Raw genomic sequence first — 22,479 nt, forward strand, 5'->3', positions numbered from 1 at the left:
GCAATTCTCTTATTTTTCTACACAGCTCTTCAGTCACACAGATTTCTCCATCACTACTGGCTGCTCTCGGCTGGTGTTCAGCATGTTCATTTGTGACACCACCAAGAAGATGATCTTCTTATCCTTACATTGAGACCTTCTCCAGATACGTGTAATTATGTCAACTCATGACTTCACGTAACATCTGATTCTTAAACTTTGATGTTGCCAGTCTAGGACATGGCCTTTAGAAACTAACAATTACAAGCACATTGCTTCTGGGACAGAAGTATATTAAAAGAGAACTAAAAATAACCTAAGTGCCTGCAAACCCTCTTGGAAGAGAGAGAGGGAAACCAACAAATCCACCCTACGTTCACTTTGTAACTTCAAGCACTTTAATGCAATAACAGAAAACAAAAGAATCTCAGACCTTCTCTTATAGACATGCTAGAGGGAGCACAGATCTATTTCTAGCTTTGAAAGTCATTCAGCAAAGGCAGCAGCTCTCTAGACACACTGAATTGCTCTGCTCCTCCTGAGAATCAATGAAAAAAGGTACTTGATGCTTATGTAGCTGCTATTAATAGTTCTTACTCTCAAATGTTAAGCATTTGACAAACTTGTTGGGCATCTCTTTTTCTTTGGCTGACTATTAGTGTGTTTAGTGATTCTTCTACTGCTTTTTACTATCGTGTTTGCTTTTTTCCCATCCCTAGCTTTAGATAGTACCTAGGTCTTATACTAGGGAATTTGGTTTTCTTCCTCAGCTGAAAACAGAAAAAGAATTTCCAACAAACGCTTCTGTGTCCAGTACAGAATGTTTCTTTTTTAAATCTGGCCTGGCATTATCTTCCATGGCCTCAGAGACCTGCCAGACCACAGCTGAATAGGAGGTCTCCTCTGTTTCCTTGCCCTGCTCCCCCTCAGTCCAGATGGTGCACAGCAGAGATGACTCATGCTGTCACCTCTTTACAGATCTTATGGGAATGAGAGAGCTCAGAGCATTCTTCTCCTAGTAACTGGACCACAGAAACACATACTGGGGCTGAGTCACTGTGCCAGATTACTGCAGGCTCTTCCGACCCACTTATTTTCCTGCCATTTTGTATTATATTTAGAAGATCTTTTGCTCTTGCTGTTTATTCATTATGAGCTATTTTATCTTTTTGGGGGGCAAACAGAGTCTGCTTTTAGGTTTTGATGCTGCAGCTTGAGATATCAGAAGAGAAAAGAAGAATAGATGCTTATGTGATTATCTCCAAGCATACAGAGGGTTTCTTGTAATAAGCCATCAAGAAATGGAAAAACAGAATTGCAGACAGTGTCAGAAATATATGAAAGCACACTGAGAATTCATCCCTAGTTCAATGCTATTGCAATTACTGTAGGAATGGATTTGGGCTCCTAATAAGAAAAATGTTTTATCATACTCCTAACTCATGTGTTTAAGATTACTGGGCAGACATTTAAAGCTCAGCCCTAGGGGTAAAACTGACTTATTGTAAGTGCTGCTGGCTTACTGCTGTTTTTTCTACAACATCAAAATGATTTCACAGGGACTGGCAGGAATGTACTGTCTATTCCAGAGTTCAGCAAAGGTTGTTTGTATATTGCAGATTTTATGCAGATATCTCGAGCAGCTTTTCAGGTAACTTATACAGGCCTGAAGAGTGCGCTTTCAGTACTCTATGCCATGCTGTATCTACAGGGAAAAAGCCATTGCATTCTGCACAGACCAACAACTTGACTATGCTGCTGTCCTTCAAGGAAAACACCAAGTGCACAGTGAGCATAATAGTGCTCTTAAATAAGCTGGACAATAGTCTAACTTCTCCTCTTGCCTGTCTTGCACTCTGGTAGATTTGACTTAGAGCAGAGAGTGCTGCAGAATTAGGCTCAGCGTGTTTCTCCAGCTTCTCTATAGAAGGTTAAGGGACCCAAAGGAGTTTTGTTTTCTCTACTCTGCAGATTACTGCTCTCTTTAAGATTCCCAAAAGCTGTATTTACTTCCTAAAGAGGCCTGACAGTAATACAAAAATGCTCTCAGTCAAACCCTGCTGACAATCCAGCTTTCAAATGAGAAATCCACTGGGATTTGATTATTATATTTTTTTCCTCCCAGAAGCAGTACTAACCTCTCCTGGGCTTCCTGTACGGCTGACATCCAAGCACCAGGGCATAAGGGGAAAGGAAAGGAAGGGCCATACTACCAGTACAGATTGAACAGCATTCCAAGAGCTTTCTTTCCCAAGAGCTCTTCATCTTCCCTTTTCTTTGAGGGCAGCAATGTGACTCTTGCTCAGGACAAGAAGAATGCCCTATGTTCAGTATTACTAGCAGATGTGTGATGTGCTTTATGGGTACAAGCCACTGTACCTCCTGCTTTCATTAAGTCGGGTGGATGAAGTCTTCACATGGTTGTTATTCGCACATTACACAGCCCTCCTTTAACCTTTAACCACAGCTTCTTTTATTTTGTTCCCCCCCCCCCCCCCCCCCCCCAACCAGCACTGTGGAGTGGATGAAGCACAAAGGCTGTTTGACACAGATGGGAGGAAAGATGTTCCACATGCTTAAGGGGATTGGTACAGATGGTGGGTTTAGTCTTTGTTCATCATCAGAATGCACTAGCCTACACAGCTGGGACTCAAGCGAGATCATCTGGTTTATGGCTTTTGGAATTCAGATTATCACAGAGCTGTTAGAACCCTCAAGTGCTTGTCCTCTTCTCTCCTGTGAGTTAGAAGGCAGGAACAAAGTTTAGGTTTCTCAAAAAAGAAGTGCTAAGAATATATGCAATATGAGGCAGTACCTTTGCCACAGATTGAGCAAGGGGACTGTAGGGACAGCTGAACATCAAGGATTTGGCTTACTTGGAACATACTGCCTATGACATTTTAAATTCCTGAAAATTCTGAGAGAAGAGCAGTGGCATTGGCTTTGGGGAGGTCTTTGAGGAGGGCAGGCAGCCAAACTGGTAAGCGTGAAGTATTAGAATTGGTATCTTTCAGATCTTCCCAGACTGAATCCCAGTCTACCCAGTAGAGAAAAAATATCCTCTTTCTGCATGTCACAGAGATGGCTTTTGTAGAAACTCACTGTTCTCTTCAGTGGTTGAGGATCTGACCCCTAAATACGGCTTGAATACAGCAGCTCAATATTGAACGTTTCTTACCAAGAAACTGTCATCTTTGTTAACCACAGTAATTTCCCTCAAATGTATTAACAGTCATTATATTAATATGACACCCAAACTGCATGAATGTTGAACAGATAAGGAGCTGTAAGGTTTGCTCACATCCCAGCATATTTTGAATACTGATTCTCCTGAGGGATGGTGTTTAAGATTCTTAATTGATAAGAGGAATTTCAGTACCATTTAGTGTGATGGATCTCAAGAGTAAAACTGGCTTTGCTTATGATCAGCATAAATAATATGGGGAGCCCAAGAATAATCATCAGTATAAATGACTCTGCCTCCAAACACCCTAACACATACAGCAGTGAGCCATGGACTAGCCCTGAGGCTATCATGCCAATCTTCCCAGTGAAAGTAAGACTTACAAGACGGATGGTGAGAGAGCTGATCCACAGCTGAGGTGACAATGGCACCTAAACAAGAAAAAGATGCCAGCAATAAAAATTATTATCAGAGATATTTCACTGTTATATTTTGGAAAGAGAGAAGCAAAAGGGCAACAGGAATAGCTGTCATAGCACAGTGAAAGTATCAGAACAGGCAAGATGGTGTTAACCAAAGCAGCAAATAATAAAAGGATAAACATGTTTTAATAACATGAGCAAAGCAGCTGAAGCTCCCTGCAGAGGCCTGTGCTCCATGCACAGGCAGCAGGGAGAATAAAAGCTCTTGTGTTGTGATTAAAACCTTGTTTGTGCCAGAATTACCTATTTTTTCCACTCCTCATTTAATTCAGTTATTTGACTGCATTATCCTTTGTGTGCTCACTCTCACATACACACACAAATCCCTCAGGTTTCCTCTCTTGAAACACCACTGAAACAACCCATGTTCTGAAAGCACTTTAGCTTACCTTTGGTACTTAGGCAATAGGCAATCCACCCTTCAGGCTCAGGATTATGAAGCAAGGATTTAGATCTGTGGGCAAGGATAGTGCTGGTGACATGAGTTGGAGAATGCTCAATCAATCACAAAGCCTGTTTCTTGTATTCTTCATGGCATAATTTCAAAATGGAAGCCCTTGGTGCAGCCCTTGAAACCAGCACCTGAGCCTTGGCTGCCAGTGTGGCCAGGACACTAAAACAAAACATTTGCCAGGAGGCTAATGCTGAAGTTTGCTACCTGCCAGGGAATAATTCAGTATAGGAGCTCTCAATAAAAGTACCAATTTCAATAAGAACAAAAGGTGCAGTTTCTGCTAATGTCAGATTTTTTTTTTCTTTAGATGTCTTCTGTGTCTTCACATTAAGGGACTTTCTGCGCACATCGAGGATGTGAAGCATTCATGTCAGCCATGGGAGACATTCACCCAAGGCACAAGACCTCAGAATAGTTATATGCCAAATTATAACAGTTTCCAGATCTTTGGTATCAGGGTTAAATTATTAGTAAGATCACAAAGGAAGTTGGAAGCAGAATATAAATCAAGTCTTGGATTAATAACTTCCCAGAACCTTTCCACCTATTACTGGTTGGTCAGCTAATTTTCTATCTGTTAAAACTGGTGAAAGAACAGTATCAGTATCCCAGGGTTAAACCTCTGCATTTCTAGCTGATGCACAGGTCCCAGCAAGGGACTATATTCAGATGAGATCTGGATGTTTGCATCAACATAGGGTGGAGTTTGCATGTGTTTGACCATGCTTTTCTGTTTCTGCAGGATGGATGACATCCAGCTATGTAAAGACATTATGAACCTTAAGAGCGAGCTGCAGAATTTGGTAGCAATCCCAGGTAATGGCTATTTCCCAAACCAGTATTAGGATAATGCTTGGGTGATGCACAGGTGGGGATGGTGTCAGGAACACACCTCTGCCCCTAACAATCAGAAACATACCCGCAAGGTTGAGTTTCATATCTCTTTCCTCCCATCCTTGTATCTATTTCCCTTTCCAATTTTAATCTCCTGGTCTCCAAATTTCGTGCTGTATTTCACTGCTGCCTTGAAACCTGCAGCAACCTGGCAATATCACTCAAGGTGCACATTCCTTGTACTCCCCCTTGGCAATCTCAAGGGAAACACGTGGCATAGGAATTGTCAGATAAAAAAGACAATGCTGACATATCAGAGATAAAAGGCAGAAAGGAAAGGGATTTATAACAATCACTGTTAATGTGATTGATTTTTTTTCTCTAGGTACACCGATTCATTGTCATACCTGTAGTTAAACCCACCTTCTAGAATAAAGTAAAAGGTGTTTACAAAAACCAAGGTGCAAGTCTTCATGTTTTGCCTTAATTCTCTGCAAAATCACTGTTGTAGACAGCTTTGCAGTCTTTAACTCCAATCTCCAGCTGAAATCATAGAAAAATTTTGTTTCACTGCAGTTTTGCTGGTTTAGGTCATCCACAACAATCCTACTCTGTTAAGAAAAGTACAGACAGATCCTGCAAAGCATTCAGCAACTGCAGTGGGCCATTTAAAGTAGATCATAGAGAACTCTCACAGAGATATTACTGCATGGCCTCTAGCACCCTTAACAAATAACTTGCTGCTGCCTAACCATTAAGGGATAAGTTTTGACTGTCCTTTGGTTATCTCATTTCTTCTCCCATATTTTACTCTGCAACTTTAAAAGACAACTTTCTCCCCAGAAAGGAGAAGGTCACTCATGAATTGGGAAACGGGACTACTCTGAGGCCACATTCTTAGATGCATAAGAACCTTTTCCACTTTTCTTTACACTCAACAGAAGTGGATTAATAATCTTTTTGTTTCTTCATACTTCTTGGTTACTTATAGGTCACATTTTAACAGTGTTGGTACATTATTTTTAAAAGGTATTGGGAAGGATTATGAATCCTAGAAAATATCTATGAATTATTCTCCTTGCCTTGCCTCTTCTAGTCTGAAGCAGGGTTGATCACAAAATCTTAAGCAGAGATCCACAGAGAGCAGTTTCTCCTTAGCACAATTCAGGATGCATATATTTAGCAGGCAGTTTCCTGAAGAATATTATTATAGAGCACATCTCCATCTGGGAGGAGGATGGATTATGGATTGAAAGGAAATAGGAAGTGGCTTATATCTTCAGTAGTGAGAGGAGGAGATGCCTTGCTCCATAGATGTAAGAGCCAAAGCAAAAAAAACCAAAAAAAAAGCAGCGATTTCAAAGTATTCTTTTTTCTCTACTGCAAATTCAAATTAATCACAGGAATTCTCCATAGGAAACAAAGCCAAAGCCTTGAAATCTTTGCAGCAGTCAACCTTCCTTTATAATTTCTAAAGGATAAAACACGAGACAATGCATCCCAGACAAAGCAGCTGTATATTGTATTAAAAATTATTTCCTCTGCTACTGGCAGACCATAACTTAAAATTGTACAAGGAATATGGCTGAGATTGAGACTTACAGAATTTGTCTTGAAAATATATTCAAGGTGCATTTATCTAAAGGAATGGATTTATTGCAGAAGTTCCCAGCAATAAGCATCCTGAAGCCCATGATGCAAAACTAAGCTGTATGAAACAATTCTTTTCAAGTACCTGATTTAGATAGACCTTCAAAATGTAAGTTCAATCAGCAGACTGCAGGCAGCTTGCCCTTCTTCCCACAACTCTTAATGTACTTAATTTTATGGTTCTCTAAACAGAGTTCTACAGCTCAAAACCAGAATTCTTGATATAATGCAAAGTGTCTTCACAGCTAATCAAAATTTTCAGCTTTTTGAGGAAATATGTGGGTTAGGACTTGCCTCTGGCTTTCTCATCCCTACTCCACTTCCTAGTTTGAAGATTTCTGTCTTAACTACATTTGCTCTATAACCTTAAACTACAGCTCTGTAATCCCTAACATTCATGAGTGTCAGTTTGTGACAGGCACATCTTTTATGTCATGAAAATCAATGTTTATAGACAACCTAGTCATTAGACTGGCCAATTAATAATGACATATATTACTCAGATTTTTGAAACATGGGGAAAATAAACACTTTGCATTTATTTTTCCACATTTTACAGTTGATGCTGTTTATGTGGATTTGTTGCTCACCTGCCTTACAGAGTAAGAAAAAAAAGTGTAGCTGACAGCCAAAGCTGTCATGAAGTACGGAGAAATGGTTCCCTTTGGTATGGTCTCATTTCCCCTGAGGTCAAAGGGAGTTTGTACCGTGGATTTTAATAAAACATTGTAGACTATTTTCTCATCAAAGCTCCTTAAAAAATTCAAAGCAGGGTTTTGCAGAGAAATTTAATATTAAAAGGAGACTTGGCAAGCTCCACAGAGTCTCCAGACCATTAAGCTGCTCAAATGAAAGAGCACCAAGAAGGGAGCAAAGAGGCAGTCACCAGAACTTGCTGGGGTTTTGGTGACTCAGGTCTGAAGAACCATTAACTTCAATCAGCAATTCATTCTTAGGCACCTGCAATGTGCACCCTCCCACTCTTCTGCTCCCTAGAATCTAAAGTAATAACCTCTTTTCTGTTTTTGACCAGAAAAAAAAAAAACTAAGATGGACAAACAAAGAGAGGATGAACTGATTCAGAAGATCCACAGACTGGTACAAAAAAGAGATTTTCTTGTAGATGATGCAGAGGTGGAAAGATTACGGTAAGAACTAAAAGCAGCTGAATTTAGGGAGGTTTTGTAAGTCTGGTACTTACTATACTGGAGTGACAAAATTTACATTGACAGTAATGTGAGAAAACTGGTCCTTTAAAACAACTTACCAAGTCAAAAGCCTCCTCCTAGTTCCATAGGAAAAACACTGAAATCAGAATTACTCCACTTCTGTGGCTCTTTAATCATGAGATGACTGAATCATTAACGGGATAGAGCAGGGTTTGGTTTCACTTTCCTACCAGAAAATGTCTGGGCATTACCATTAAAGAGAGAAGGATTTTTGCTGCTACCAGAGGATCCTCTTGGCATGAGTAGACATGAAATAGAATTTTACAGTTTTACTTTGCAGACATCTAAAATTTGCCTTTTTCTATTTTTAAACAAATTATTAATGTGGTCAGTTTTTATTATTACTATGATCACCCTGCAAGTGATGATAATAAAAAAGCAAGAATGCAATCGCTAACATGTCTACCTAACCTAAATCATAAGCAAGTTCAGAATGATTTCATCTCAGTATCTTAGCCTAAAGTTGCTAAGAAACCTGTGATCTTCCTCAAAAGTTCATTTCCAGCTGCTGCACTGAGATCCTACTCTACAATCATATTTTTGCTATTACTTTCCCTGCCTCTTTCTACAATAAAGATTCAAGGCTCATCAATCCATTTATCCTAAACAACAGGATCTCTTCCAACACATTTAAATTCTAAGCAAGCACAGAACAGAAGAGAAGAAAGCTTGCCCGAGTCCTGCAGCTGATCAAAGAGAGCTGGCCAAAGTTGGCAGGTGACAAGAAGCCTGAGCTAGTAATGTAATCCAGAGTTCTCAACTGCTAGCTTGATGTGCAAATCACAGAAACAGCAGCAGCAGCCAGACAATGCAGAAGCCCAATTGTAGGCTGCTGAGAATGTACTGCTATGCAGTATGCAGATACGAATACATTAATGCCAGTTCATATCTGGAGCAAAACCAGAGGCTTTTCTTTAAAACTCTTGATAATAAAAACCTAGTTTTCCTCTAAACTGAGATGTTCAATCAGTGCACTTAATGTAACAAGATAGCAAAGAAACTAATATGGAAATAACCTCAATAGATACAGTTAAGGTTAGCAACGCCATCGTTTTAGTTTGGGTCTAATGCTGAGAGAAATTAGAAAAGAGAAAATATATACTAACAGCAGAAATATATACTAACAGCAGAAGACCATGAGATCCAGCCTTTAAAAATAAGCACTAGAAGCACAGCAATATATATCCTCTGCTCCACTTTGTAGAGAAAGTATCATGAAGCACTTGTGAGGCCAGCTTAAAATAGGTGATACATTATGGTTTAAATCCACTGAGTAGGGAGTATAATGAATCCAACAGCAACAAGAGACAAGAATCTTGGTGAGAATTCTGCATTGTACAAGAAGTTTGTTACTCTTTTTGTTTATGCAAATATTTTGCTCTTTAATAAGCAGAAAAATTAAGTTTCTAAAAAGGGCAAAATAATTTCTTTACTAGTGATTTGATCCTAGCTACTGTAGCTTTTACGGACACCGTTTATGGAGAAAACATTGTTATGACATTTCTTTTTCTTTTTTCCAGAGAGAAAGAAGAAGACAGAGAGATGGCTGAATTCCTTCGCACCAAGTTAAAACCCATAGACAAAGCTACACAATCTCCTACTAGTGAGTTCCTAAACATCATGAAAAACAAGAACAGTAGGAAAAACTCTTTAAAATGGCTTTGTGTGTTTTAAGTATGCAAAGTACATTGGAATACCCACTGCCACAACCTGCTTTTATAACGCAAGTAGATTATTTTTTCCAATCTTTTTCCTATCTGGTTCTGCAGAAACAGCTGGGGAAAAAAAAACCTCTTCAGATAAAACACTAGGATATCTGAAGCAAAGTTTACCCATTTACAGCAGGCAAGATGGAAACTAGAGAAAACACTGCAGACTTCCACAGATGCCCCAAATTTCTTGCATTTACCAGAATAAATAGGCTTTTCAATCACCTCAACCCAAATTTATGGATCTGTAAACACACGTCTCAGAAACTAAGCGGATTATATGGTCCCTTGGAAGCTTTTAGCTGCGACTTTTAAACAAATATAGCCACAGCATGAGCTCTAAAAGTTAACAGGTTCTGACCTGTCATAAACTGAGCTCTTCAGCAGGGAGACAGTCAAGTGCAAGTGGTGCCCTTCTTAGTGGATTTGGTCCATCAGCTGCAGAGGTTTGTATCCAAACACACTCCAATTTTGCACAAATGATCTTAAAGAGTTTCTAGAGAGATGTGGAATGACCATGAAGTTCAATTATCAGGTCGATAAAGACATTTTAAGATGCTTCACTAATTGTTTATACCCTTTTAGTCACAGGGAGCATATCTCATCTCCCTTGTTAATTTCCTTAATGTTGGTGCTTTTAAATACAATGTTAAAGATTCTTTTCACCCTGAAAAATTAAAGCCTACCTTTATCTTGCTCTCTTAATTACAGCATCCAAGGTGACAAAAGAATAAATTGTAGCAATGTTTTTGTTTAACTCCTTAGTTGTTGGGGTTTAAGTATAGTAAGGTGACTTTCTGTAAAAGGACCTATTACCTGACTCTAAGGCTGTGAAAAGGGACACCTGGATGGAACAAGGAGCAAGAAGTTTACCCACCACACCGAGATGTCTGGATTCTTCTGCCAGTTGGACTCCACATACCAGCTTGGTTACTACCAAGTGTTAGAAGTATTTTTCTAACAAGTTAAATAACTTAATAAAAGTTGGGGGTTTTGGGTGCAGAGGGCAGGAAAGGCTTGCATTGTTTAAGCCAGAAGTAGGAACAAAGAGTTTGACCCGCTCTTGGTTTTAATGGTGTCTTGTTTTGAACATTGCAGGCAGCCCAGCAGAAAAGAAGGCAGAACCCCCTCCAAGCAAGCCCACCATTGCCAAGGCAGGATTGGCTATTATTAAAGATTGTTGTGGTGCCACACAATGCAACATCATGTAGCTCTGGGCTTTCTACCATGTTTGTCTTTTTAAATGTTTTCATTGAATGAAACTGTGTAGAGTGAGGGGAACTAACAGCATCCTGCTAACAGAATCAAGAGCAACTGGTACAACACTTATGTATGGAATGTGCAATGGCAGGTTCTTCACTGTTGCATGGATCACTCAACACGCATGCCTAAAAACAAAAGAAATATATATAGTGGCTGTCCAGTGACCAGAAAAGATCTGTAGTAGAGTCAACAAAAACACCCCAGTGATAGAAGTGAATAGAAAGAGGGTATATTTCACCCAGTAAGGTGTAAAATAGCAATTTTAATAGGTCAACACTTGGTAAGAATGTTGTACACTTTTCCCTTTGACAAACAGCACTCAAAAATTGCTTAAGTACCCATTTTGGCTACTTTTCAAAACAAAAGCCACAGTAGTATATGCTGTATATACTATGATCTTCAACTACTTTGCTGTGGAATTTCACTTCAAATTCTTTAGAAAGAATGAGGATCAGTGACAAGGATGTTGCAAGTAGAGAAAGATTTTTATATCCCATATGATTCCTAAATTACTGAAGTCAGATTAATATTGCTTACACCAAAAATAAATCTGATGAAGCTTTAACAAGCAGAACTACAGTAACTGCAAATAGATGTAGTCCAGAGTTGTACCATTTCTCTATTAGATTTGCACCTCACATGGAGTCACAAAAATATTTACCCAGAGAGTTTTGTTTGCTATTAGAAGTTACATGCAGTACGACATTATGTAGCACTGGTAGGTTGCTGGGAGAAGAGTGGAAGAAAAACAGAATTTAATATTTAAACAACACTTAAAACTATTAATTGCATATGTCTTGACCACAAGAAATATAAACTTTCAAGCATAAGAGAACAGTAGTCACCCGAGACAAATTGACCACAAGACAAATATACAAATACAGAAGGAGATATTTGTGGTAGAGAGATCACATTCTACACAAAATGGGTTTAAAATTAAGGGAAATACAGAAAGACTTACCTGTGTTTCACTACTAAATGTGTTTCTGGTCTCTATGCAGATAAAGCCTTGTGGAATCTAATATATTAGCTGTCAGTAGCTGGTTTGTCTGTGTGATGGTACTTCATATAAATGTACTGTGATAGGTATAAATAGTAAAATAAATGTATATGGATCTAATGTGAAAATCTCAGGCTTAGAAATAACAGATAGCAAAAAGTTCCTAAAATAAAGTTCTTCAAGATGAACTTTCATTGTTTGAAGCCAGCTAAGTGATATCTGCACTTCTATATAGAAAGGAACCACAGCTATAGGAAAGGAAAAAAGAAGTAACAGCAGTTACCCAAAAGGCCTAAACAGTAATATTTTTTTAAAAAAGAGGAAGTATCTTTAAATTCAAGAAGATAGACATAATCTAAAGTAACCCAGACTATTCTTCTACAAATAAAACCTAATTCCTAGCATCAGACTGATTCAATGAAGAAGATTTGTTTTTCCAGAATAATTTGTTTCAGTATTGCACTCACTTGAGACAAAGAACCTATGCCACTAAGTTCCTCAAGGTTTAAGGATCAAGGAATTAAAAAAAACAAAAAAGGATTCCACTAAGATATGACACTTGTACTTTGACCAAAGACACAGGAAAAAGGACATCACATATCCAAAGGCTTAACAGTCATGTATAATTATTGCATCCTTGTTAATACACGCATCACCACATTAAGCTCTGTAGCTGTTAATAGCTATTGTATCTGGTATGGGTTGGACTCTCTACAGCACCTGTGTACATTAACAGTTATGGAGAAAACTGCTTTTAAGGGAGAGTAGACACTGGAGGGGAAGAAACACCCACTGGCTTCTGGAAAATTCAGCCTCTTGAATTTGCTGGTACCCAATTAAGACATCAGGAATTATCAATATCCTAAGAGGCAGATGTTCAATGCCAGTAATAAAGGCAAATGGAAGTTCAGAAAAAAAACTGTAGTAAAGCACCTAACTTAAAGCCTTAGGATCAACTGTTACAACCAAGTATTGTGAATACTAGTAAGTAAAGGGTCCTGAAGAACTTGGCACACAGTTTTTGTAAGGCAAGAGGTGACTTACACACATCAGTGTTTAAACCAGGCTGTGCTGATGACTGAGGTGATCCCTGCATGCTGCACAGAATCTGTTCTTTTGGGAAGAAAAATGAAATCAGTAGAATGTAGGTTTGTATGAGAAAACTTTTACTAACAGGAAACAGAGCTAGTGATTTCTGGGATACAACACTCATGACTAGGCTACAGAGCTCCTTTTTAATTAAAATGAAGAAGAGAAAGCGCAGCAAGTATGAATATGTAATATTCCTATCCAGTTAGCACTGGTAGCCAGTGCCCCAAAAGGACCTACCTAGAGCAGTATTAGTGAGAGTGAACTTCATTTTCAGAAGTTCTAGCATGGCTCAGCTGAAAAGTTTTCTTTGTGTGAGTTTGTTTTGCTTTTAATTGGCAAATGCTTCAGTTCTGTTTTTATTTGGGTGGGTTTGAGCAGCTTGCCTGCAGTGCAGCAGTGGTTCCTTTAGAAGGGGGTTAGTGACACCACTTAGCGATAAAGTCCTGGATTTTTACAGACTGAGGTCAGACTCTCAGCTGTGTTCAGCAGTGGCTTAGTGTTGTCCATCCAGAACACAGCAGAGCTCTAATGGCTTACTTTTATATATAACTGTTGTAATTGAACAATTAAACTTAGGAAGGAACTATGTGTGTAAGAATCTTGGTTCTTGTTTTTAAAAGTCAGACTAAACCCCTGAGTACTCCCAAGAACAATGAAGGGCTTTGTAACTTCCATGATGCTATGAACATAGCACATTATTACATAGCACATTATTACAGCAATCGCCATGTGTAAAATCAGCAGAAAGTATCAGACAAGGATCTTTAGGTGATTACATCGAGTAACCGGCACAATTTCAGAGCTGATTTTCAGATATCTGTTCTTGTCTGCAAAGAAAGAGGGACATCAGTTGACCCAAAATCTCTGGACATCCTGTGTTTATCACTTCAGAAAGAAGGCAAGGCATCAGAAAATGAAGAAAATAAGGTGGATTTGACACTGTTCCTATATGAACATGGGTATATCCAGGAAAGGATCCTGGTCTACTGAGAAAAAGTGCTGAAGTGCTATTTGTACTAATCACTAATTCTACCAGCAAATTGTTCTCTTGTACCTTCACCATGGCCTACTGAATCTCTTCAGCAAAGTTAAACATATTTCCAAATAAAATAAGCTGCTGTGTTATACCAAGTATATGTTTCTTCCTGTTACTGGAGGAAATAAGTTGTTTTGGAGTGGAATGCATTTACTGTGCGGCTACACTTTTCAAAAATGATAGGATTATTATTCTGCAAGAAAGGAATCGTTTGGTGAGTTAGTGATGCTACTGAAATATAAATGAAAGGATTTTGTCTCACTGAAAAAACAAACAACAGTTTCTTCAACTCCACAAACAAAACCACCAAAAAACCCAATCCCATTATGCTTCTAGGTGACTTTGAAACCTCACTACATACAGCCCAGAGCACTGCACAGATTAGAAGATAGTTTTCAGCCCTACATTGAGAAGATAAAACTCCCAACGTATTTGAGTATCAAAACCATTGCCAGGGCAGAAGGGTGTAACAGCAACTGAAAAAAAATAGTACCCAGCACTGCCTGATCTACTCACCAGAGTGGTTTTATATGTACTAGTGTAGGGCACTCTGGAGGAGATCTCAGTGACCAAAGACTACACGGGAACGAGATGTAATCAAGTGCTTTGAGGTGTAGATCTCATGTTGCTGCTTTGCTCTCACTGCCCCAACCTTCATCCTGTGGGAAGCAACACAATGAAATCAAAGCTTATATTAACTAAGTTATGATGTTGAGAGTCAACTAGGAACATCTATCACCAATTGTATTATATCATCTGAACAAGAATGCAGGCTACAATATGGGACTGCAAAAGGTAACAAGGGCATGCTTTCATCTTTGTGTCTGGTGACAATAAGCTCATGTGTGCTTGAAGCTTTGACACACTGTCTTCCTAACACAGGCATAAAAGCATGTTTTCATCTGCTACTAAGCAGGTGGTTGAGAAGTTTTCCCAATATTCTGTTGAGGTTGATCTCAAACCATGCCACTTGGAACTATAACATGTACAGCAGACTGAAATCAATGACTTCAAATTACTAAGTTCTGTGTAAGGTGTGTAGAAATACACATACTCTACCCACGTCCATACTCCTTGTCTCTAAAGCAGTTAAAATTTTTACTGGCATTTCAGAGGCAGCTCCTGGAAAGTAAGAGTTTGACTACTGGCTACGAAAACAAGGAGATCTCGGACTCCTTCTACCGTTAAAAATTATGTATATGCTTGGTTTTCTTAAATCCCAAGAGTTCCACTGATCGGGGCTTTCAAATCAGCCTCATGATAGTATTTGAAATGCAGAAAAAAGTTGTGGTTTATGACACCACTAGTACTGAAGCTTTTGTAAACACACATCACATTATTATTTGCCTGTGCACCTTCAGGCCAGAAACCCACTCTGATGAATTAGCTTTGTTTCACTGGGCGATCAAAGCTGCTCTAATAAAACACCATAAACAGAAAAGGTCCTTAGGTATTGGACAGCATGGGAGACTGTCACTGTAATCTTATCTTCTGTAACTAGCACAAAATGAACCTGAGTGACAAAGTCTTAAAACTCCCAATCAACTTACATTGAACAAGTACAGGTCTATGAAGAAGTTATACCTGGGACACAAGATTATCTAATGAACTGCAACTACCACAGGCACTGTTGAATACATTCCTCCTGAAGCACAAGATCACTGTGTCCCTGTCAGCAAAATCAAAGAGACAAACCACAAGAAAGCAGCAGGGCAATCATTACCTCAATTTACAACTGCTTATTTTAAAACCAAGCGTATCAACTAAATGAAAGATTCAGCTTCCTCCTGGGAGTCATGAATGTGACTATAGAGTTGAAATTAAAATCATCCACTTGTTTCTCAGGCAAGTTCATGCTCTTAGATAGTGACTGATGCCCAAGACAACCCACACAGGTACATCTTCCCTGCAGGCAAACAAATGACAGATTCTTTCCTACAAACACTTTCCCTTCCAGGATCCACCAAAACCATACCCAACTGTGACAAAATTCTATGCAAGTTAAAAGTGAAATGTATCAAGAGTTTCAGCAGGATATTTAAGAGATCATTTATACATCTGAAGAAAGTTAAGAAGTAAAAAACACACGTCCTTAGAAAGCAATGGTAGAGTCCAGAGTCAAACTGAGGATGGGTGATTGTGACAACAGTGCAGTCTCAAAGTGCCTCAAGGCAGACAGTAATGGAGCTCACGCCATTCCTTGTGTCCTTTCCCACTGATCAAGACACCCGGAACCTTGTAACACAGTTGCCACAAGATTTCAGAGCTGGAACATCTCCAACAACTCCACCCATGCCCAAAGGTGTCACAGCAGCACAGGGCTTCAGGACCAGAACACCTCAGTGGCCAGGCCTTACCTCGTGCTGCTCCCAGCCTGTTTGCTAAAGCTGCAGGTAACAGACCTGCAGAGTTTATGTCAAAGCTAATCAAACAACTGCTGCCCTGCTGAACAGTCAATCTTACGGCTTGGGCTTCTACCAAAAATTGCTTCAGGTATAATGGCAGAGTAGCATAAGAACACTCAAAACCAGCAAAGATGACTCTCACCAATTCCCTGTTCTTTGGAACCAATTACCTCATCCCACCTACACCAAGGTGTAGTCTTGGGGCTTCTTTGTTTTTAACCTGTAGTCTTCATCACACAATGTTTTTCTGGCAGAATGTCCTTTTTATTACTTTGGAATCCAATAACTGAAAGGCTGACTTCAGACTTGTGCCCACAGCAGGACATAAAATAGTGTGCCGACATCCACGTAACCATCTGACCTGCTGGAATGCCTGAGGCTTTATCACATCCTGTACCCCAGCGCCACAGAGTAAGGCTGTAGGTAAGTCTGCTCAGCATTGCTGTATGTGCCATATACCAAGTAGAACAGCATCTGGCCATAATACAGGTTCCAAATCTCAATGTGAAATGAATGTCAACTCAAAATAAGCCTGCAACAGCTGATATTCCTCACCTGAATTAGTACAAACTTACTTCTGGCACAATGTCATAGCTCCCAAATTGCTTCATTTTTGAGCTGGCAAAGGCTGCTCTACAGCCTCCTTAAACAGGCATACAAGGCTGGGTTATAATCACTCCAAAGCCTTGTTTGGCACAGATATATCTTAAAGGAAACACTTTGAAGGCTTTTACTTTAGAACTGTAAAGCTCAGCAGATTTTAGTTTCCAAAGGGATCACCTGTACCCTCATGAGTCACAGGAACACTCCAGTTTCTACCATTTGTCTTGGGACTAAGAACTGTCCCTTCTAGCACAAAATACAGAGCTAAGCACCAAAAGTGTAAGTCAGGTTATTTTTATGCTTTGTCTGTACCTACAAAGGCCATCTGTAAAAGCAGGAAGATCTTAGTGCAGGAACATATCGCTCAACTTTTCAGATGGCAAACTATTTTAGGGCAAGGAACTTCTGTATCTATCATCTTGCTACAGCACCATTATACTTCCTTGCAGGTATTACCTATGCTTTGGACAAGTCCGGATTATCTTGAAAGACCTGCAGTATATGGATCCTTCAAGATACTGACCACAAGCTTTTAGAAATACCATTTTCAGAAAGTTTTCCTGTTCTTCCCCTAATCCATTTATGATTATTTCATCCTAGCACTCTCTCCTCCAAAAGCACTTTGGAAATTTCCACATATTTGTCACATTCCACTCTCACATTCCCCTCCCAAACCTTTAAAAAACCACACAAAATATGAAAGAATCTCTGGTTACAGGACTACAACATGAACTGTTCCGCTCCCTCCCTTTGCGTAACTTGATTGTTTTTCTCCACATTCCCTTCACGTATTAAATGTTTAACCTATTCTTCAGGTAAATATAAATTATTTAGCTGCAGTCTGATCAGGTGCTTTGGTCTCACTGCATAATATCTGTACTATCCTCTTTATTTCAAGTCTGCTGGTAACAACCTTCAGTCGTCACTTAAGAATCTGGTCCCAATATATTTGAGATACCTTCAAATGCACTTCAAACTCTCCCTTTCAGTGCAACCAGCATGGTCAGGTTTCTTCTGTCAAGCCTGTCACTAAACTGTTTAAATGCTTAGGAAAAACAAATACAAAACTCTCAGTGGCTATTGGCAACCCCCCTCCCCCCCCAACAAAAATCTCTTTCTTAGCCAGCTATTCTAGACACAAGGCAGCTGAGGGCGAGACAGGACTACTGGAGCATATAAGGAAGGTCTAAAAACTGATTTATCTTAGAGAAGCCTTTTTTACTGTACAGAAAATGCTCATAAGTACCTTGAAAGGACATCTCAAATTCCCTGTCAAACAGCATTCACTAAATCAGTTTCCTGTAGCATACATATAGCACTATGAACCATTTTAATAGCCACCTGAATTAATATTTTCTGATTTTCTGCATCTATGTAATATTAAACATAAAACAGTCAGTATAAGAAAGAATACGACTTTAGAAGTAATGCATGTTCGGAAAGTATCACAGACTGTTTTGGGTTGGAAGGGACCTTAAAGATCATCTAGAGACACAGTACCTTGTTCTCTGAACACAACTAAACCGTGGAAAATATCAAAGTTCTCTAGGTATGCCAACTGTTCTGTAACACACATTCACTGTAAGAGATCACACCATACATTAATAAAATGGTGACTGTAAAGTACCTCAGCATCTTTCTATTGCCACACAGACTGAACAGGTATCAAGCTCAAGCTGTGAATGAAAAGTCACTTAAAGGTTTTCAAACTCAAGTTTCCAAATGCACAGTAGATTCAATATCAAAAAAGGTTAGCTGCAAAGACACTTAACACATTTCAAGTGTTAGAGACAAGAAATTGACAAGATTAAAAGGAAGGGTTACTCCCAGACTGATAAGCAAGCTTTCTAATGCTCAATTTTCAATTGCTAGCTTTCTGTAAACAGCTGTCTAAGCAAAACAAAGCCAGGCCATGTTTTTTTCCTCCAAGAAATCACAGAAGCACAGAATCCCAAGGGTTGGAAGGGACCTCAAAAGATCATCTAGTCCAACCCCCCTGCAAGAGCAGGGTAACCTACAGTACATCACACAGGAACTTGTCCAGGCGGGCCTTGAATATCTCCAGTGTAGGAGACTCCACAACCCCCCTGGGCAACCTGTTCCAGTGCTCTGTCACTCTTACAGTAAAGAAGTTCTTCCTGATGTTAACGTGGAACTTCCTATGCTCCAGTTTACACCCATTGCCCCTTGTCCTATCACTGGATATCACTGAAAAAAGCCTAGCTCCATCATCCTGACACCCACCCTTTACATATTTGTAAACATTGATGAGGTCACCCCTCAGTCTCCTCTTCTCCAAGCTAAAGAGACCCAGCTCCCTCAGCCTCTCCTCATAAGGGAGATGTTCCACTCCCTTAATCATCTTTGTGGCTCTGCGCTGGACTCCTTCAAGCAATTCCCTGTCCTTCTTGAACAGAGGGGCCCAGAACTGGACGCAATATTCCAGATGCGGCCTCACCAAGGCTGAGTAGAGGGGGAGGAGAACCTCTCTTGACCTACTAACCACTCCCTTTCTAATGCACCCTAAGATGCCATTTGCCTTCTTGGCCACAAGAGCACATTGCTGGCTCATGGTCATCCTCCTATCCACCAGGACCCCCAGGTCCCTTTCCCCTTCGCTACTTTCCAGCAGGTCAACCCCCAACCTGTACTGGTACATGGGGTTGTTCTTCCCCAGATGCAAGACTCTACACTTGCCCTTGTTAAATTTCATCAAGTTTCTCCTCGCTCAACTCTCCAGCCTGTCCAGGTCTCGCTGAACGGCAGCACAGCCTTCTGGTGTGTCAGCCACTCCTCCCAGTTTTGTGTCATCAGCAAACTTGCTGATGGTGCACTCAGTTCCCTCATCCAGGTCATTGATGAAAATATTAAACAGCACCGGTCCCAGCACCGACCCCTGAGGAACTCCACTAGTCACAGACCTCCAGCTAGATTCTGCGCCATTGACCACAACTCTCTGCCTCCTTCCTTTCAACCAGTTCTCGATCCACCTCACTACTTGATCGTCAAGCCCACACTTCTTTAGCTTATCTATGAGGATGCTGTGGGAGACAGTATCAAATGCCTTACTGAAATCAAGAAAAACTACATCTACCGCTCTACCATCATCCCTCCACCTAGTCACTTCCTCATAGAAGGCTATAAGGTTGGTCATACATGACTTCCCCCTCATAAAACCATGTTGGCTGTTCTTAATGACCCCCTCGTCCTTGATATGCCTAGTGATGGAGTCAAGAATAAGTTGTTCCATCACCTTTCCAGGGATGGAGGTAAGGCTGACCGGTCTATAATTACCCGGGTCCTCCTTCTTGCCCTTCTTATAGATTGGTGTGACCTTTGCCATCCGCCAATCCTCAGGCACCTCGCCCGTTTCCCACGACTTACCAAAGATGATGGAAAGTGGCCTAGCAATGACCTCCGCCAGCTCCCTCAGCACCCGTGGGTGCATTCCATCCGGACCCATCGATTTACAGATGTCCAGATTGCATAGCTGATCCCTAACCCAATCCTCATCTACCAAAGCAAACTCCTCCTTTGTCCTGACTCCTTCTGGGGCTATAGAAATCCGGGGCCCTCGGGGAGAGTCTGCAGGAGTAAAGACAGAGGCAAAGAAGGCATTCAGCACCTCTGCCTTCTTTATATTCTCTGTCTCCAGGGCACCCACTTCGTTCAGCAGTGGGCCCATATTGCCTCTTGTGTTAGTTTTATTTGCTATGTATTTGAAGAAGCCCTTTCTATTGTCTTTAACCCGACTAGCAAGATTGAGTTCCAAGGAGGCCTTAGCTGTCCTAATTGCCTCCCTACATCCTCTAACAACTGTCCTATATTCCTCCCAAGCAGCCAGCCCCTCCTTACATAATCCATAGATTCTCCTTTTCCACTTGAGTTTGCCCAGCAGCTCCTTGTTTAACCACGCCGGTCTCCTAGATCCCCTACTTGATTTCCTACTCATTGGGATGCTCCGATCCTGAGCTTGGAAGAAGCAGTCCTTGAATGCTAACCAACTATCTTGAGCCCCTTTACCGCCTAGTACACTTTCCCATGAGACTTCAGTTTTTCTTTCCCTGCCAAAATCCTGAGACCGTCTAAAATACAGAAAGCAATCTGCTCTTTGTGGCCAATGCCCTCAGCCTATTCTATAGAGACTGCTCTCTTTCATTCTTTTCCACCCCCACAAGCTTTCCTTTGTCCAAAGGAAAAGCCTTTGATCAGCTCCCCTGTTCAGAAACTTCAGGGGTTAAGAAACAGCCTGATGTTCTCTATTCTTAGTCTGTCATGCTTCCTATCAGCATTATTTCACATTACACCTGAAATGTCAGCTAAGTACATCCCTTCCCTAATGCCCTTCTCTGGCACTATGTCCAAGTTTATCCTCCTGCTATTTTTAATTACAGTTAATAGAAATAAGAGTTAAACCACACTTCACCATGTAAATTACATTCTATCCTGTTACATTATGGCAGACTAAACAAGCTGCATGAATTTGAGAATTAAAAAAATATCCAGTTGTTCCCATCATGACTTGAAACTTTAAATAATGGCTTAACATGAAATGAGAATGAAAGAAGTGGGAATGTCTGCAGCAGATAAAAACATTTAAAAAGAAAAAAAACACCTCACCTTTTGAAGGTAATCACATACCAGGTGCTATGAAGGGTTTTACTCATGCATGCTTAAAACATTCAGAATTACTGAAAGAATGAAATTACAGAGTGGTGATTACATGGTTTGTGGTGTTGCTTAAGACACTAAAGAAATTTCTTACAAATTGCCTGCCCCTCGTCTTGAAGGGTGGTATTTATTACACTGTTCATGGAGAGGTTTCTGCTAAATAGGCTTAGGTAGTTACTTTAGAACTGTTTACTGAACAAGCAAGTACTCTGCAAGGTCAAGTGAGCCCTTACCTGCAGCAGGCCTGACATTTACTCTAGCAGACTGTTCCACTTCACTGTTTCATTAAGTGAGAATAAGTAACAAGACCACAAAGAGAGAAAGTCAGGAGCAGCTCATCAGCTCTTTTGTCCACAAAGCTGTGAGGTAAGAGAACAGTCCAGTTTAGTTGCAGATAGTTTTAATTATTCTGAAGTAAAGTTCAAAGCACTCTAGTGAAGCTGTAAAAGAAACTTGCCTGCCAGATCTGTTCCTGGAAAATTGCTACCTTCAGTAAACTAGAAAACAAGGCTAACTCAAAAGTTATTTCTTAACTTTATTGCACAGTAACACTCCATATAACATTATTCACATTGATTTTTACATTTCAAAGTGAAACTAGAACTCAGGAGGAACACCTTAGTTCAAACCTGTGCCATTTACACTCCTTTCCCCATTTCTCTCTTTAGTCTGATAAATAGCAGAGTTTCTTTCTAAAGTAAACCCTAAACATTATGTTGCATGAAGAGATACTGAGTACATCTGCTAGCAGCTTAATTGTAAAAATTGGTCTTTACTAAGTACCAAATTTTAGCTCTCTGCTCTGTCTGGGTATTAAACTCAACGTGTCAAAGCAAGTTAAGGATTCTAGGACAGGGTTTTTGCAGGTCTTTAAGACAAGGACAAGAG

At 40.1% G+C, this 22,479-nt stretch overlaps 1 protein-coding gene across 1 annotated transcript in view; it reads left to right on the plus strand.

Moving 5' to 3' along the window:
• Nucleotides 1–14,001, plus strand: part of BMERB1 (bMERB domain containing 1) — a 53,783-nt gene extending 39,782 nt beyond the window's left edge. Inside the window, exons 3-6 of the mRNA XM_065684171.1 lie at nt 4,842–4,915; nt 7,617–7,731; nt 9,333–9,415; nt 10,620–14,001. Coding sequence (XP_065540243.1) covers nt 4,842–4,915; nt 7,617–7,731; nt 9,333–9,415; nt 10,620–10,732 — 385 coding nt within the window. The 3' untranslated portion in view covers nt 10,733–14,001. The remainder of the gene's footprint in view (nt 1–4,841; nt 4,916–7,616; nt 7,732–9,332; nt 9,416–10,619) is intronic.
• The last annotated feature ends 8,478 nt before the right edge of the window (nt 14,002–22,479 follow it).

The sequence above is a fragment of the Lathamus discolor genome, chromosome 6 (genome assembly GCF_037157495.1).
Source record: "Lathamus discolor isolate bLatDis1 chromosome 6, bLatDis1.hap1, whole genome shotgun sequence".
In the NCBI taxonomy this organism is placed as follows: Eukaryota; Metazoa; Chordata; class Aves; order Psittaciformes; family Psittacidae; genus Lathamus; species Lathamus discolor.